The 15254-nt window shown below is 38.4% G+C and overlaps 1 protein-coding gene across 2 annotated transcripts in view; it reads right to left on the reverse strand.

Moving 5' to 3' along the window:
• usp13 (ubiquitin specific peptidase 13) overlaps positions 1-15254 on the reverse strand; it is a 112675-nt gene that overhangs the window by 16475 nt on the left and 80946 nt on the right. For both annotated transcript variants that reach the window (XM_043702239.2, XM_043702240.2), the window contains exons 11-18: positions 14649-14774; positions 11346-11499; positions 9948-10122; positions 7775-7863; positions 7337-7459; positions 3021-3047; positions 1595-1738; positions 884-1053 (exon numbers count right to left, since the gene is read on the reverse strand). In XM_043702239.2, the coding sequence (XP_043558174.2) occupies positions 884-1053; positions 1595-1738; positions 3021-3047; positions 7337-7459; positions 7775-7863; positions 9948-10122; positions 11346-11499; positions 14649-14774 (1008 nt within the window). The remainder of the gene's footprint in view (positions 1-883; positions 1054-1594; positions 1739-3020; positions 3048-7336; positions 7460-7774; positions 7864-9947; positions 10123-11345; positions 11500-14648; positions 14775-15254) is intronic.

Below are 15254 nucleotides of genomic sequence, written 5' to 3' on the forward strand. Positions count from 1 at the left end.
AAATTTATACAGCATGACAACAGGATGCTGATTAAGTGGATCATGATTGGCATGGTGATGCAACAGGAACTGATAATTGTTAATCTCAGCTGAAAGGAACCTCAAACCGGCCAGGTAGATCTGACTGGGTAAAAGCAGTAGATCTGATTGGTCAGGGTGTTACCACAGGGAATTCAGGAAGGACTGACAGTCTCCATTACAGTTTCCTCAATGAAAATTGGTGCAATACATGGGTATACTGATTTTGCCTGTGAAGGAAGTGTATGGTAATGTATGTAGATTTAAACATGCAGAAATGAATCACACAGTAAGCTCAACTGATTATGTTAAATTGTTTTCAAGCATAATTCTTAGTACAGTCAGGATTATTCCGTACATGCTGTCCAATATCAGAATCACATCTAATGTTAGACACTGTGTTTATAGGTGTGCAAGCATGGGCTCACTGAGCACCATCAAATGCTGTCCACTGTGAATGGTGAAAGGAACTATTCATGCTCATTAGTAGCTAACACTGAACTATGGAGCTACTGACACTGCCAAAGATTCCAACCAGTCTGATTGGCTGTCAGCTCTCAAAGGTGGGCTTCCCTCACACTGAGGGCAGATATCCGACTCTCTCCTTACTTACAGTGCCAACAGTCTATTACTGCTGTAGGGCAGCCTTTTTTTAAAAAATGTCAGTCAGTTTGTCACCAGCTTTTGTCATGGCAGGGAGGTGTGAACAATGCCTATTCTGTCCTCTCACCTAAAAAATTCAGCCCTTTGTTTTTTGTGATTTGTGGAACATTTAACAGTTTAGCCACAGCTATCCCAGATTACATATTAAAAAGAAAGGACTGACACCAATTTTGCTATGAACATATAACAAATTCAGACTTACAGTTGCTTTCAGTGCATGAATGACCTTGTTCCTGGGAAATCCCATTGACGTAATGATGGCAACAATTTCTTCTGGTGGCTGGTTTTCTGTTGAAGAGGCCCCTCCTGCTAGGCCAACTTCACTATGACTAACATCATTATACCCTGTTGGTAATAGTGGTTCAGCAAAATCTAACAGACAAACAACAAAACATAGACATACTTATTGATTACAGTGTCTGGCATCACTAGTGAAGTCTATAATTTGAGTGGTACAGAGTCTATCTGCTAAGCGAATAATAGCTTTGCACAGATATATATTACAAAGACAGCCTCAGTAACTGAAAAGGGTGACAATTTGAGCTTCACTTTGCTGTTTTGTAGAAATCCTTTCACATACCATACAGCTATAATTTAAAAGATGGAGCCAGATCCAAAGAGTAAAATCTCTTGGAGGAACTAGCCAGATTAAAATCATGGGAAGCCAAACTTTCCTCCAGTCAGCAAGAGAGACAGATATGTATATCCATACTTCTTCTTTCAGAAAAGACATCTGTATACTTCATACTGTTTTTCATCCTTTGCAGCTGTGAATACTCCCTGAACAGGAAAGGTCTAACAGTAAAGCTATGCACTTCAGGGTAAACTGTAAATTGAATTTATTATTGAATGCTTCATCAAAAACCCAGAAGGATTTATGCTCACGTATTGGCTGTCTGGTTTCTAAGCTTACCAGGTTCCTCCATGTGTGCTATGATCCAGTTAAAGGCCAACTCAGCCCCCAGGTTTCCTGTGTAGTAGACTGCTTTGCGACACGCCTCAAGCGGAAAACCCATCTCAGCCAGCTGCATCACTGCCGATTCATCAATTTCAGGAGCTGCAGGAAAAGGAACAAAAACAGACAGTGACCATCATGGTAAATACAATGCTTTCAGAGAATGCACAATGTGTCAATATAGCAAATAGCCACAGGTCCAATATCTGCATATGTAAGTAAGAATCTCTCCACATGGTATTGAATCACATTGCTTGGAAAATTCTTTGATTATTTGTAGACAATACACATTAATAAACCAGATAATATGCACTGTTAGGATCAGTAGTCCACAAATTATACCCAGAGTGGAATTACATTCAGAGAAAAACGTATAAGTTATATACGTTTCTCATTATTTGGAGATGCCGGTGTTGGACTGGGGTGTACAAAGTTAAAAATCACACAACACCAGGTTGTAGTCCAACAGGTTTAATTGGAAGCACACTAGCTTTCGGAGCGACACTCCTTCATCAGGTGATAGTGGGGGGCTCAATCCTAACACACAGAATTTATAGCAAAAATTTACAGTGTGATGTAACTGAAATTATACATTGAAAAATTGATTGTCTATTAAGCCTTTCATCTGTTAGAATACAGTGATAGTTTCACTTCTTTCATGTGTAAATCACAAAACCTTTTTTTTAAAAGTTGCATTCTCGGGTTAGCTGTTAACAATGGCTAGACAATATGTTGAAGATGTTAGCCCCCTGTGTTCTCTGTCTATGACCTGATGTTTAGATTGATTCTAATCTAAAAAGTGAGATAACAGAATTTTATATAAATTCATGCAGTTTTTGAACTCAGAGTTCTACATGAATATATGCAGTTTTTGAGCAAAGTGCAATGTAACTCTGCAAGAAAGAAGTGAAACTATCACTGTATTCTAACAGATGAAAGGCTTAACAGACAATCAATTTTTCAATGCATAATTTCAGTTACATCACACTGCAAATTTTCGCTATATATTCTGTGTTACGATCGAGCCCTCCACTATCATCTGATGAAGGAGCGACGCTCCGAAAGCTAGTGTGCTTCCAATTAAACCTGTTGGACTACAACCTGGTGTTGTGTGATTTTTAACATTTCTCATTAGTATTGTAATGAAAGCTTTAATCAAATTAGCAGTAGTGTTAGCAAACTAACAATGAAGTGACAGTATTTTTTATATATGAGGCATAAAGCATATCACATATCCAAGGGAATATCTTTCAATGTGAAAAATGAAGACAGTTTTCATGAAAATTGAAGTATAAGGGTTAAAGCAGCGAACAATCTGTTAACAGGTTAAATTAAAAACGACAAGCAACAATTTCTCAAATACAAGACAGAAACTGATACATACACTCCATGAAATGGTTCAGCAGACTGCCTGAAAGATAAAAACAGATAATTATTTTACCTTCTTTTTCATGGGTTTTAATCTCCTTCTTTCATTTCCTTCAAAGACACTGACCTTTGGAGTGCAGAGGCACAAGGTAATTCACAAGTCCTCATGAAAAGTGACACCAACTTCAAACTAATCCTGTCTTAACAATGTCACCACAAGAAGATCTCATTCCTTAACAGCAGGATCAACAACTGCTGGCAAACGTCCCTCATGACCAGTCAAATGACACTGCAGACCAAACTGATGCCTAACTCCAACTGATTCAACTCTGCAAACATTAAAAAGTGAATCTAGGATTTTCCTGTACTGTAGAACATGTAGAAAAGTGCTTCAGAAAGTAGAAACAGATATTGAACAACAGACTAGTTCGAAGAGAAGGCAATAAACAATATATGAGGTATAAATGTTGAAAGGAAAATGAGAAAGAGAAGTAGCAAAGCACAGGGTTTTTGGAGAGAGTGCCAAGAATTAAGGCCAACATGGACGAAGGCCCTAGTTATCAAGGAGGAAGAAAGGATGCAGAGAGATCACAGTATGGCTGATGGCTAGGACATTCGGCTAGAAAAGGTGCAATAAAAAATGTTGGACAAAGCCAGGAATGGATTTTTAAATGGCAATGCGGGGTATAAAATGATGTATTCTTTCTCAGTGTTTTGGAGATTCTTGAGGATTGAGGAAGAGATGAACAGGACTTAATGCTGGCCAGGACACAGGTAGAAGAACATTAGATAGTTTAGAGCTTAAGTAAATTAGAGGTATGAGGAGAGTTGCAGAAGTCACGCCGTGAGGTTTCACAGAGATCTATTCCTGAGATATTTAGGCCTAATCCCCAGTCCAATAATTGATTCTCAAGGTGACTCTTCCCAGAAGGAACAATGTTCTCTACCTCTGCCTTTTTTTCAATATCACTGCAACAGGTACATTAATAGAGATTAGGACCGACTCACTGTGAAATGACAGTGAGAGAAAAAGACAGGCGAGCAGAGGACTTGCAAAGAAAAACAAAATCTCGTAGCTGCCTCAGAGCTATGTCATAATCCTAAAACAAAACTGCCTCTTTCTCCTTATATCCAAGAAGATTTAAAAAGTGGAGGGTCAAGTTATATAGTTACATAATTATTCTCTTAAAATCAGTTCCAAAGTTTGGTCAGTATGATTTTATTCCATCTATTCAGAGAAAAAGTGCAGTGTTTTCATGAGCACAGAAATAATCCATTCTATTTTCATCTTAGTTCCTGCCAAAAACCTGTTTTAATTTTCAATTTGTGGTGCCTTTCTACATGTCATGGAATTTAAGAATTACCATGTGGTCACTTTGTGTTTCTCTAACAACACAGCTAACATTAAGAAGTATAAACCAATATACTTGCAAAGAGGATTGATGAGGGTACAGCAGTGGATGTGATCTATATGGACTTCAGTAAGGCTTTTGACAAGGTTCCCCATGGAAAACTGGTTAGCAAGGATTGATCTCATGGAATACAGGAAGAACCAGCCATTTGGATACAGAACTGGCTCAAAGGTAGAAGACAGAGGGTGGTGGTGGAGGGTTGTTTTTCAGACTGGAGGCCTGTGACCAGTGGAGTGCCACAAGGATCAGTGCTGGGTCCACTGCATTTTGTAATTTATATAAATGATTTGTATGTGAGCATAAGAGGTATAGTTAGTAAGTTTGCAGATGACACCAAAATTGGAGGTGTAGTGGACAATGAAAAAGGTTACCTCAGATGCCAATGGGATCTTGACCAGATGGGCCAATGGGCTGAGAAGTGGCAGATGAAGTTTAATTCAGATAAATGCGAGGTGCCGCATTTTGGGAAAGCAAATCTTAGCAGGACTTATACACTTAATGGTAAGGTCCTAGGGAGTGTTGCTGAACAAAGAGACCTTGGAGTGCAGGTTCATAGCTTGTTGAAAGTGGAGTCGCAGGCAGATAGGATAGTGAAGAAGGCGTTTGGTATGCTTTCCTTTATTGGTCAGAGTATTGAGTACAGGAGTTGGGAGGTCATGTTGCGGCTGTACAGGACATTGGTTAGGCCACTTTTGAAATATTGCATGCAATTCTGGTCTCCCTCCTTTCGAAAAGATGTTGTGAAATTTGAAAAGGCTCAGAAAAGATTTGCAAGGATGTTGCCAGGGTTGGAGGATTTGAGCTAAAGGAAGAGGTTGAATAGGCTGGCTCTGCTTTCCATGGAGCGTCGGAGGCTGAGGGGTGACCTCGTAGAGGTTTATAAAATTGTGAGGGTCATGGATAGGATAAATAGACAAAGTCTTTTCCCTTGGGTGGGGGAGTCCAGAACTAAAGGGCATAGGTTTAGGGTGGGAGGGGAAAGATATAAAAGAGACCTAAGAGGCAACTTTTTCATTCAGAGGGTCGTAAGTGTATGTAATAATCTGCGAGAGGAAGTGGTGGGGGCTAGTACAATTGCAACATTTGAAAGGCATCCTAATGGGTATATGAATAGGAAGGGTTTGGAGGGATATGGGATGGATGCTGGCAGGTGGGACTAGATTAGATTGGGATATCTGGTCGGCATGGATGAGTTGGACCGAAGGGTCTGTTTCCGTGCTGTACATTTCTAGGACTCTATGACTCTAAATGGGCAATCAAACTTGTGACTGTCTCCAGGGAGAATATATCAAAATTTTTAAAAATTTAATTGCAATGTTCACATGACCACATTAAAAATTCCAACTAGCTTGAGTTCACTCTGTTAAAACGCTAGATGGAGAATGTAAAATTTCTGGTCCTAATATTTAAGTAAAGAAAAAAAAAATCTGTCACAAATCTTTCAACCACTTTGCAATTTCAAATAAATTAGAATGTTTCAAAAAGAAAATGGCTGAAATGAAGCCGAAAAGACAAAAGGAAAAGAAACAAACACGACTGAAAAAAAATCATCAACTAAGCCACAAATATTGATTATAATTGACAATTAAAACAGGTTTTTGGCAGGAACTAAGATGAAAAATAGAATGGATTATTTCTGTGCTCATGAAAACACTGCACTTTTTCTCTGAATAGATGAAATAAAATCATACATTAATGGCTTGGCTTTTATTTTTTATAAATTCAATATTTAATTGTGAACCACAATCAACTTTTCAAGATCATGCAGTCTTATTCATATTAAGTCCAAAGGTTCCAGATTTATGATGAACAACTGACTTGCCCATTCAACCCCAGCAGTGCTGAATCACAAAACAATATCAAGTTTTCGCTTTCATCTGCCAAAACCTTTCCAGGATCACTGTGGAAGGTAAGTGTGGCTCTTTTTCTCAATTGCAAACAATCTTCTTAAACCTTGCTCCTCTGTTTCCACCAAGTATGAGGAGCTCATGATTAGTTTTGTCACCAGGACTGGCACTATTCAATAAGTTGCCTCTGCTACTACACTCTCTGCCCCAGCCTACTGGGACAGACTTCTCTAAATGTCCCCAGCCTTGAATTTGCATCATCTGTAATTACCATCTATTTCACCTCATGCTGAATTGAGTATGGTTACTCTCCAAGTTCATCGTGTCCATCAGGCACATGCTCTCTTTCTCCCTTCTACTTCTGCTAAACTCCTAAAATACCCTATTTCTCTTCCTGACTCCCAAGTTAGCTGATATTAAGAGCTCTCTCTTCAGCTGTTGTCCCTCTCCTTCAAATCATCATAATTCCTCGCCTTAAATAAATTTTTTAACATTTCCATCCTTGTTAATATCATGCTACCTCCAAGCTTTCTTCCCATCCAAGATCCTTGAGATTTTTTTTATCATTCCTATCTCTTTGTCATTCTTTCCTAGAACTCCCTCCAGTCAAGTCTCCATCCCTGCCATCGTAACAAAATCAGCTGGTAGCAATGGCAGAAATTACATCCAATGCAAGTGTAATAAAAGCAAACTATCACTAATCAGCTTGACTGCAGCTATTGACATGATTAACCAGGACATTCTCCAATGCGACTCCATTGTTGTTCAGCTAGATAGAACTACATGCACCTGGTTCCATTCTTATCTATCTAATTATAACCAAAAAACCTCCTGCAATGGGTTTTCCTCCTGTTAACTCTTCCCAACTCATCTACATACTCTGTCATGATTTTAAAACATGAAATCAATTCCCATACATACTCTGATGACAACCCTAGCTGACAACTAGCTCTCCTGACACCTACATGCCTCTGATGTATCATGTTTCTTGTTCAACGTCCACGACTGGGTGAGAAGAAATGTTCTCTAACCCTCTATACTCCAAAGACAGACGCCGTTGTCTTCTTTATTACCTTTGGGTTGATCAGGCATGATGATGGGTGGGGAAATATCAGGCAGTTCCTCTTCTCCAGGCTGTAAACCTGTTGCCTTCAAGTGGGAGATATCCAGGAGATCTGGCATATCTATGGAGACGTCTAAAATATAATAGAGTTTGGTATGCATTATTGGATAGTGATTTGCAAGAACAAGTCAGGATTTCAGACCTACAGCATCATGAATGGCTCTTAAATGACCTCTGAAACTACACGGCTGGACAGTGAAAGCAATTACAAATGCAATGACCCAACTTGTCAGGACCTAGTGTAGTTCTACAATGTGCAGTATGTTCATTCACTTAGCAATCAGGGATGCTCCACTTTTGTATTTATTTAAGTACAATTAGCATCTTTATAAAATATGTATATAATGTACTAAATTGTTAAATTTAGAACAGGCTTCTAGGAGCTTACCTAATTTCTTTGGTACCCAGTCTACACCGAAAGTGAATTTCTTTAGTTGAATAACCAAATATTCAGGAAATGAAGCAAAATGGATTGTTCTGTAAACAAAAAGTTAAGTATAAATGTCAGTATGTGTTTATCTATAATTTTTTAAATTGCAGAACACAATAAAACAAAATTCTTTTGTGATACTTGGTATATAAATTTGGATATCATTTTTAATCCAAATTTCCTACTTTGCACAAACCATGAATATGATGCGGTTAAAGTTCAATATTTGTCCAAGTTTAAACAGGAACTGATTAAATAATATTCAGAAAATCAGGCTAAAGTAATGGTTGAAAAATTACATTGAAGTAGTTTGGAACAACTTATTTTGGTTTTACACATGCTCACAACAGCAGAGTCTATTTTATAAAGTTAATTCATCTTAAATGACATTAGAAAGCATTCGCTCTCATTATCCATTTGAAATTGATGGAAACTTGAGGATTTAGTGCATAGGTAGAATGATGCAAAAAGCTCAGTTGACTAGAAACCTTCCTGATCCAAGTAATTCAATGTTCATTGGCTAAACAATACTAGTTGATACTAGTTGATCCCAATACAATCCTGAAAATGTGTTGCTGGAAAAGCGCAGCAGGTCAAGCAGCATCCAAGGAGCAGGAGTGCTCCGGTTTCCTCCCACAGTCCAAAGATGTGCAGGTCAGGTGAATTGGCCATGCTAAATTGCCCGTAGTGTTAGGTAAGGGGTAAATGTAGGGGTATGGGTGGGTTACGCTTCGGCGGGTCGGTGTGGACTTGTTGGGCCAAAGGGCCTGTTTCCACACTGTAATGTAATGTAATCTAATCTAATCTAATGTAATCTAATCTAATCGACGTTTCGGACATAAGCCCTTCTTCCTGAAGAAGGGCTTATGCCCGAAATGTCAATTCTCCTGCTCCTTGGATGCTTCCTGACCTGCTGCGCTTTTCCAGCAACACATTTTCAGCTCTGATCTCCAGCATCTGCAGACCTCACTTTCTCCCCAATACAATCCTTCAAGGTAAAGCAGATGAGAGTTTTAACATTATAATTAACAAAAACAAAAGTTGCTGGAAAAGCTCAGCAGATCGGGCACCACCTGTAAAGAGAAATCAAAGTTAACGTTTCAGATAGATGACCCTTCCTTGGAACCCATTGATTTCTCTTCACAGATGCTGCCAGACTTGCTGAGCTCTTCCAGCAACTTCTGGTTTTTTTTTCTGATTTACAGCATCCGCAATTCTTTCAGTTTTTGTTTAACATTACAATGAAATTGTCTATATGACATAAAAATGTGAAACAGATCATTGTATCTGAGGAACAAAAGCTGCAAGAGAAAATTATCAGTGTGTTGTTCCAATTTATTCCTTTTAAGTCACTGATCCCCTATCATGTAAACAGATGTGACAAAGTGTGTTCTTATGATTTGTCATGCTCACCTGTAGACCAAACTAGGTGCATAAAACTATTCAAGTCAGTGGTCATCATCCCACACCTGTGACTTCCAGTGATATTGTCTTTTAATAAACATTACAATGGGCCCTTCTACCAAAGGAATACCTGTGCTCAGATAATGTAGCGCTATTATGATGATTTCAAGCAGTTTCCTAAATTGTGACCTCATACTGCTAATGAAGTTGTTTTCAGTTTCAGAATTTATGTATGCTATGATTTTTCTCCTGAACTGGCAGCTGAACTGGCTAAGATCTTAGCCTGCTGGACACACTTTCCTCATTCCTGAAGAAGGGCTTATGCCCGAAACGTCGATTCTCCTGTTCCTTGGATGTTGCCTGACCTGCTGCGCTTTTCCAGCAACACATTTTCAGCTCAGTGTCATCCTCTAAGCCTTGGCTCTCCTAATTTCTGGATGAAACAAGATATTTGGACAAACAACAGCAGAGCTCATCTGTTTCAGCTAGTTATTATAAAGTTCAGAGGAACAATACCTACAATCTTCATCAATACTGTGTTACACTCAAATCAAACTGCAGGAATTATTTGATATTGCAATTGCCTATTGGGAAAGATCTGGGAAACATTTATGCTGTTCATGTACTAGTATGATAAGTGAATGCATTATTTTACTGTCTTCAGCACCGCAGATATCTCACTTAATAAGTGAGTACCAAGAATAATATTTTCCAAAATTCCACTTACTTTACTGCTGCTGACTTTGCTTGGAGTGCACTGCTCCAGAAGTCAGTGACGTTTTCTGGCTCTTGAAAAGCTTGAAGGCAGGCACTAAATGGAACCTTGGCACGGACAACTTCTCGTAAAGGTCTCTTTGCTATCTCAGCCTCTCTCCTCCTTAATTCATATGCTAAAAGCTCCTCTGGAGAACAGCATAATCAATTTTTAAATTTGTACTGAAAAACTACATGCATAAAAATTCACAAAGAATGTGAATTAGAGGTATTCCCTTAGATTTTAGGATGTAGACTGAAAGCCAAAATGTCTAGTCTAGTATCTCAAAGTAAAGGAATCTTCAACTATTATTGTAACCCAGTGCAGCATTCTTCACACATGAACCTCGCAAATACTCTGACTTAGGGCAGCACTGTGGCTCAGTGGTTAGCACTGCTGCCTCACAATGCCAGGGAACCGGGTTTGATTCCAGCCTCGGGCAACTGTCTGTGTGGAGTTTGCACATTCTTGCAGTGTCTGCGTGGGTTTCCTCTAGGTGCTCCGGTTTCCTCCCACAGTCCAAAAGATGTGCAGGTCAGGTGAATTGGCCCATATCAATTGCTCATAGTGTTAGGTGCATTAGTCAGAGAGAAATGGGTCTGGGTGGGTTCTTCTTTGGAGGGTCGGTGTGGACTTGTTGGCCGAAGGGCCTGTTTCCACACTGTAGGGAATCTAATCTAAATGAATTCTCCCACCAAACTGAATGTTTGTCCGATAAAAGTTGTGACCCGGTTCCCTAAAGTGTTCTAAATTACAAAAAGGGTTCAGCTACTGCCATGTTCACATACTGACTACTCAACTGGATTCTGCAACTCAAAAGGGAGGAATCCAGGTACAACACAAACAGGAGGAAAACGTACTGGCACAAAGGGCAGTCATTTATATGGGAGTTTTTTTGTAATTCTTTAAATTGTCTTTAACTTAACATATGATTTCCAATATTTTAATCACTCAAGTATCACTGCAAATCACCATCACATAATGACTGCAGTACACAATTTACACAATATTCAACAGTTACTTTTAAGCTGGAACAGGTTATCGTAAAAAAGTTATTTTGAGTAAGTAGAAAAAAATCCATGTATTTTGTATAAATCAATCACGACAAAACAAATATTCATACTTCTTAAAAAATCAATTAAAAACCATCATTTCAAAATTATTCCAGTTTTATATTGTTAAATATCCTTTTAAAAATATAATCATAATTATTTTGTCCTAAATCTTTTCAAAAGCAAAATGCTGTAGTTAGAAATTCCTTTGGCACTGTGAGTTTAGTGAGTAGAGAACTCTTAAATTATTTATACTCCATGTAGTTTCCTCGTCGGCTCCCCTAAGTTGGACATAAGCATGAAAATATGTAATATATACCTTTATTACTAGCAGCCTCTATGACAATAGGAAGTTGCATGATGTAATCCACTCTCTGCTTGTACTTGACTTTCCTGGACTGGCAACACTGGACCCGGTCTTCTACCATAAAACGAAAGACTTCACTGGGATCATCTGAGCCATTGTTGTTTCTCTGGGATGCAAATAACAAATCATAAGAGCATTGAATTTAATAGATTTTAATTTCATAAGAATCAGCAGCAGATTATAATGGAGGAAGATTCTTAATTCAAACAATACTGATATTGTTAAAAATAAAATCTTAAAATCTTGAAGCACAGGAAGTCTTTCATGCCATACCAGCTCTTTGAAACAGTTGATCAATTTGGTCTTACAGCTCAACATTCTCCCCATGACTCTCCTTTTAAGTAGACTTTTAATTCATTTTGAATCTTCCAATAGGATCTGTTTCCACTACCACTTCACTGGCACATTCCAGATCTTAACAACCATTTATGGAAAATGAATACTCTTAATTGTCCCTCTTGTTTGCTCATCAATTACTTAAAATGTATGACCGCTGGTTATTGACACATTTGCCAGAGGACACAATCTTTTCTTACTTGTTCATCAAAACACTCCTCATTTTGAGCATCTCTGCTAGGACTACACTTATCATTCTCTGCTCACAGGAGAACAATCCCAGCTGCTCCAATATCTCCACATATTTGAAGTCCTTTCTCTCTGATATCAGACTGGTAAACCTCTTCTGCAGCCTCTCCAAGACACTAAGTTCCTTTCTAAAGTATACTGAAAAGAATAATACACATTAGACAAACTGAAGCCTAATCCCTAATTTGTAAAGATCATGACTTACTTGTTTTGTATTCAATAATCCCTATTTATAAAATGAAGCATCTCTTGTCTTTCATAACTACATTGTCAACTTTTCACCTTCAAAGATTCATGAATATGCAGCCTTCTCTTGCATTGTCTTCAATATGGCATCATTTAGAACTTATAGCTTTCCAATTTTGTCCTTCCTAATTTTGCACTTTTCATTCAATCTTATGATGTGGGAGTCACTGTCTTCACAGCATTTCTTGCACATCCATAATTGCCTTTTCACAAGGTGCCAGCAGCCGTCCTCTTATCAACTTTTTCACCTGTCTACCCACGTTCACCTGAAGTCTACTACTATTTCTCTAACTGTTTTCTAAGATGTCAGGTTTTATATCATTAGCAAATTTTAAATTTAATTCCTTATACCCAAATCTATGTCATTAATGCACTAAACAGGTGATCCGATATGCCTCACACCCATCGTCCTGCATTTTCATTATAACCCTCGATTCTCCTACTGATCATGAGTCTATCTATCTCAGTTTTAAACATACACAAGAACTCTGTCTCCACAGCTCTCTGTAGCAAGAAGTTCCAAGAACCCTCTGTGACAAGAAATCCCTCCTTTACTCAGTCTTAAATTTGCACCCCTTTATTCTGATCTTTCAATCCTGCTACATTCTCTAGCCAGAAAAACATCCATTCATCAAATCTCTCTGTCTCCATACTTTCAGTAAGCATTCAGCCTAGTTACCATCATTCCTTTAATGTGCTTCTATTTTATAACAATTCTGGTATACAGTACTTTATCAAATCCCTTGTGAAAATCAAACTCAACAACAACTATGACATATTCTTTCAAAGAACTTAAACTATTCAGGCATGAATAGCCAGAATCCCCACTTATTTGCTTAAGTAATCCATGTCCCTCAAATAAATTTATTGTTAACTACTTAGATTCACTTCTTAAAAGAAAACTTAGATGAACATTTTGGAAAGTAAAATATCCATGAATGGCATGGTTGCTCAGTGGTTAGCTGCCTCACAGCGCCAGGGACCCAGATTAAATTCCCGCCTCGGGCAACTGTCTGTGTGGAGTTTGCACAGTCTCCCCATGTCTGCGTGGGTTTCCTCCAGGGGCTCCGGTTTCATTCCAGAATCCAGAGATGGGCAGGTGAGGTGAATTGGCCATGCTAAGTTGCCCATTGTGTTAGGTGCATTAGTCAGAGGGAAATGTGTCTGGGGGGATTCTTCTTTGGAGGGTTGGTGTGGACTTATTGGGCCAAAGCGCCTGTTTCCATACTGTTGGAAATCTAATCTAATCATCTTCTAAATAACAAACAGAATGGTAATACTGAAAAGACCAGCACTGCAAGGGTATAAAGATGAAATAATTTCACAAAGACTGGTGTCCTGTCACCAGGTCATCCTTTATTTATTTATTAGTGCACAGTACACTGGCTATGGCCAGCCAGCTCAGGTCAGTCCTCAACTGAGGAGGCTCTAATCTCCCAGTTATACATTTCTTTTCCACTCACAGGGATACAGTTCATTGCAAAAGGTGCAGTTAACTCACAGGGGCAAGGTCCACTCTTCTAATTATTTTTTTTTCAAAGGATGGGAAAAAAAAAGAAAACTCTCCTCCTCCAAAACACAAGAGTATCAGCAGTAACATATTAACTGTGGCACCATCCAGCACAGAGTCAGTTCCCTGAACTGAGGAGATATGCACAAACAGACTTTTTTTCAGAGTCAGTCCTCAACTGAGGAGATTCTAATCTCCTGGTTTTTTTTCCTGATTGGCCCAGGTTAACACCTCCAATCAACTATCTTGTAGTTAACAAGGTCCACTTGGTTCCAATCACTGCAAAAGGTCTGCCTGGATTGTATGCAGACTGACTGGTTAAACTTTTCAGAGGTGACCCAATGTTCCTGAGCCATCTCATATCACAAAACAACCTGAAAGAATCCAGTATGGTCATTGAAGCACGCTTGGTTTATTCAAATAGATTGACATTATTATGCATTTACATACATACAATATTTTTTTTCTTTTTAAAGAAAATGCTTACACTCTTTCTACATAGTGTTCCATTAAAATTACATGTTTTGTCAAAATAAAGAAGCATTTTTGAAAGTTTATTTTAAATCATAATGTTGGTCATTTGTATGTGCTTCCCGAAAGAACTGACGACTCGGTGAGAACAATGTGGAATAGATGAATCACATATTATATGAGATTGAAAGTTTAGTTGAGTCTAGTTTCCAGAAGATTTCATGGAGGAAAGGATCAAGATGAACATTATGTCAAAACTGAGAACATAGCAAAACTATGTGGTATAGATAAAAGTTAGCATGTTGTATGATCTAGTTATAGATCCGTTTGTTAACTAAAGTTAACCATCAAGAAAAGACCTGGCAGCATCCACCTGAAACCTACTGGAATCAACATTTGAAACTGAGAAGATTATAAACAATTATTGCTTTTCAGTGACTTACATTTATAAGGTTGATCAAGTGCAAAAAGAATTCTAATGCGTCCTGCTGCCGATTTGATGAAAATTCTGGATGTCCTTTTCCAATTAATGCTTTAAACATTCTGGGTGCCATTCCTTGTGGATGAGGCTATGGTTAATAAAAGAATCAACAACTTATTAGTATCTCAAATCTCAGCAGTATGAAATAAAGTAAGGTAAATGAAGTGATGGTACAGACGAGCACGATCTAACTAAATGGTGGAATAGGCGCAAGTAGTTAATTGGCTTATTCTTATTCCTATGTTATTGTAAAATAATAATACCAGTACAATCGATTGTCACTCAAGCACCTGAACAGCCCTGTCCACCAGTCAATCATTATCAAGCTAAACAATACTAATATGTACATTAAGACTGAGTTTCAAAACTTATTACCCCATGATGTGGTTTTTCCCAGAGGATCATCCTAGTAACTTGTGTCTTTTAAACACATCCACTATTTGTGGTACTGGGTAAGGGTTGTTTCAAATAGTCCACTACCACCAAGCATCCCTTGTCTTGGCCCTAGGAAAATGATCTTGGAACAGATCCATGTGTGGCTGAAGAGTTGGAACAGCAGGGAGAGCAG

Source organism: Chiloscyllium plagiosum, unplaced genomic scaffold (genome assembly GCF_037043375.1).
Source record: "Chiloscyllium plagiosum isolate Xiang-an unplaced genomic scaffold, Cpla_swu_hap1 HiC_scaffold_13, whole genome shotgun sequence".
NCBI lineage: Eukaryota > Metazoa > Chordata > Chondrichthyes > Orectolobiformes > Hemiscylliidae > Chiloscyllium > Chiloscyllium plagiosum.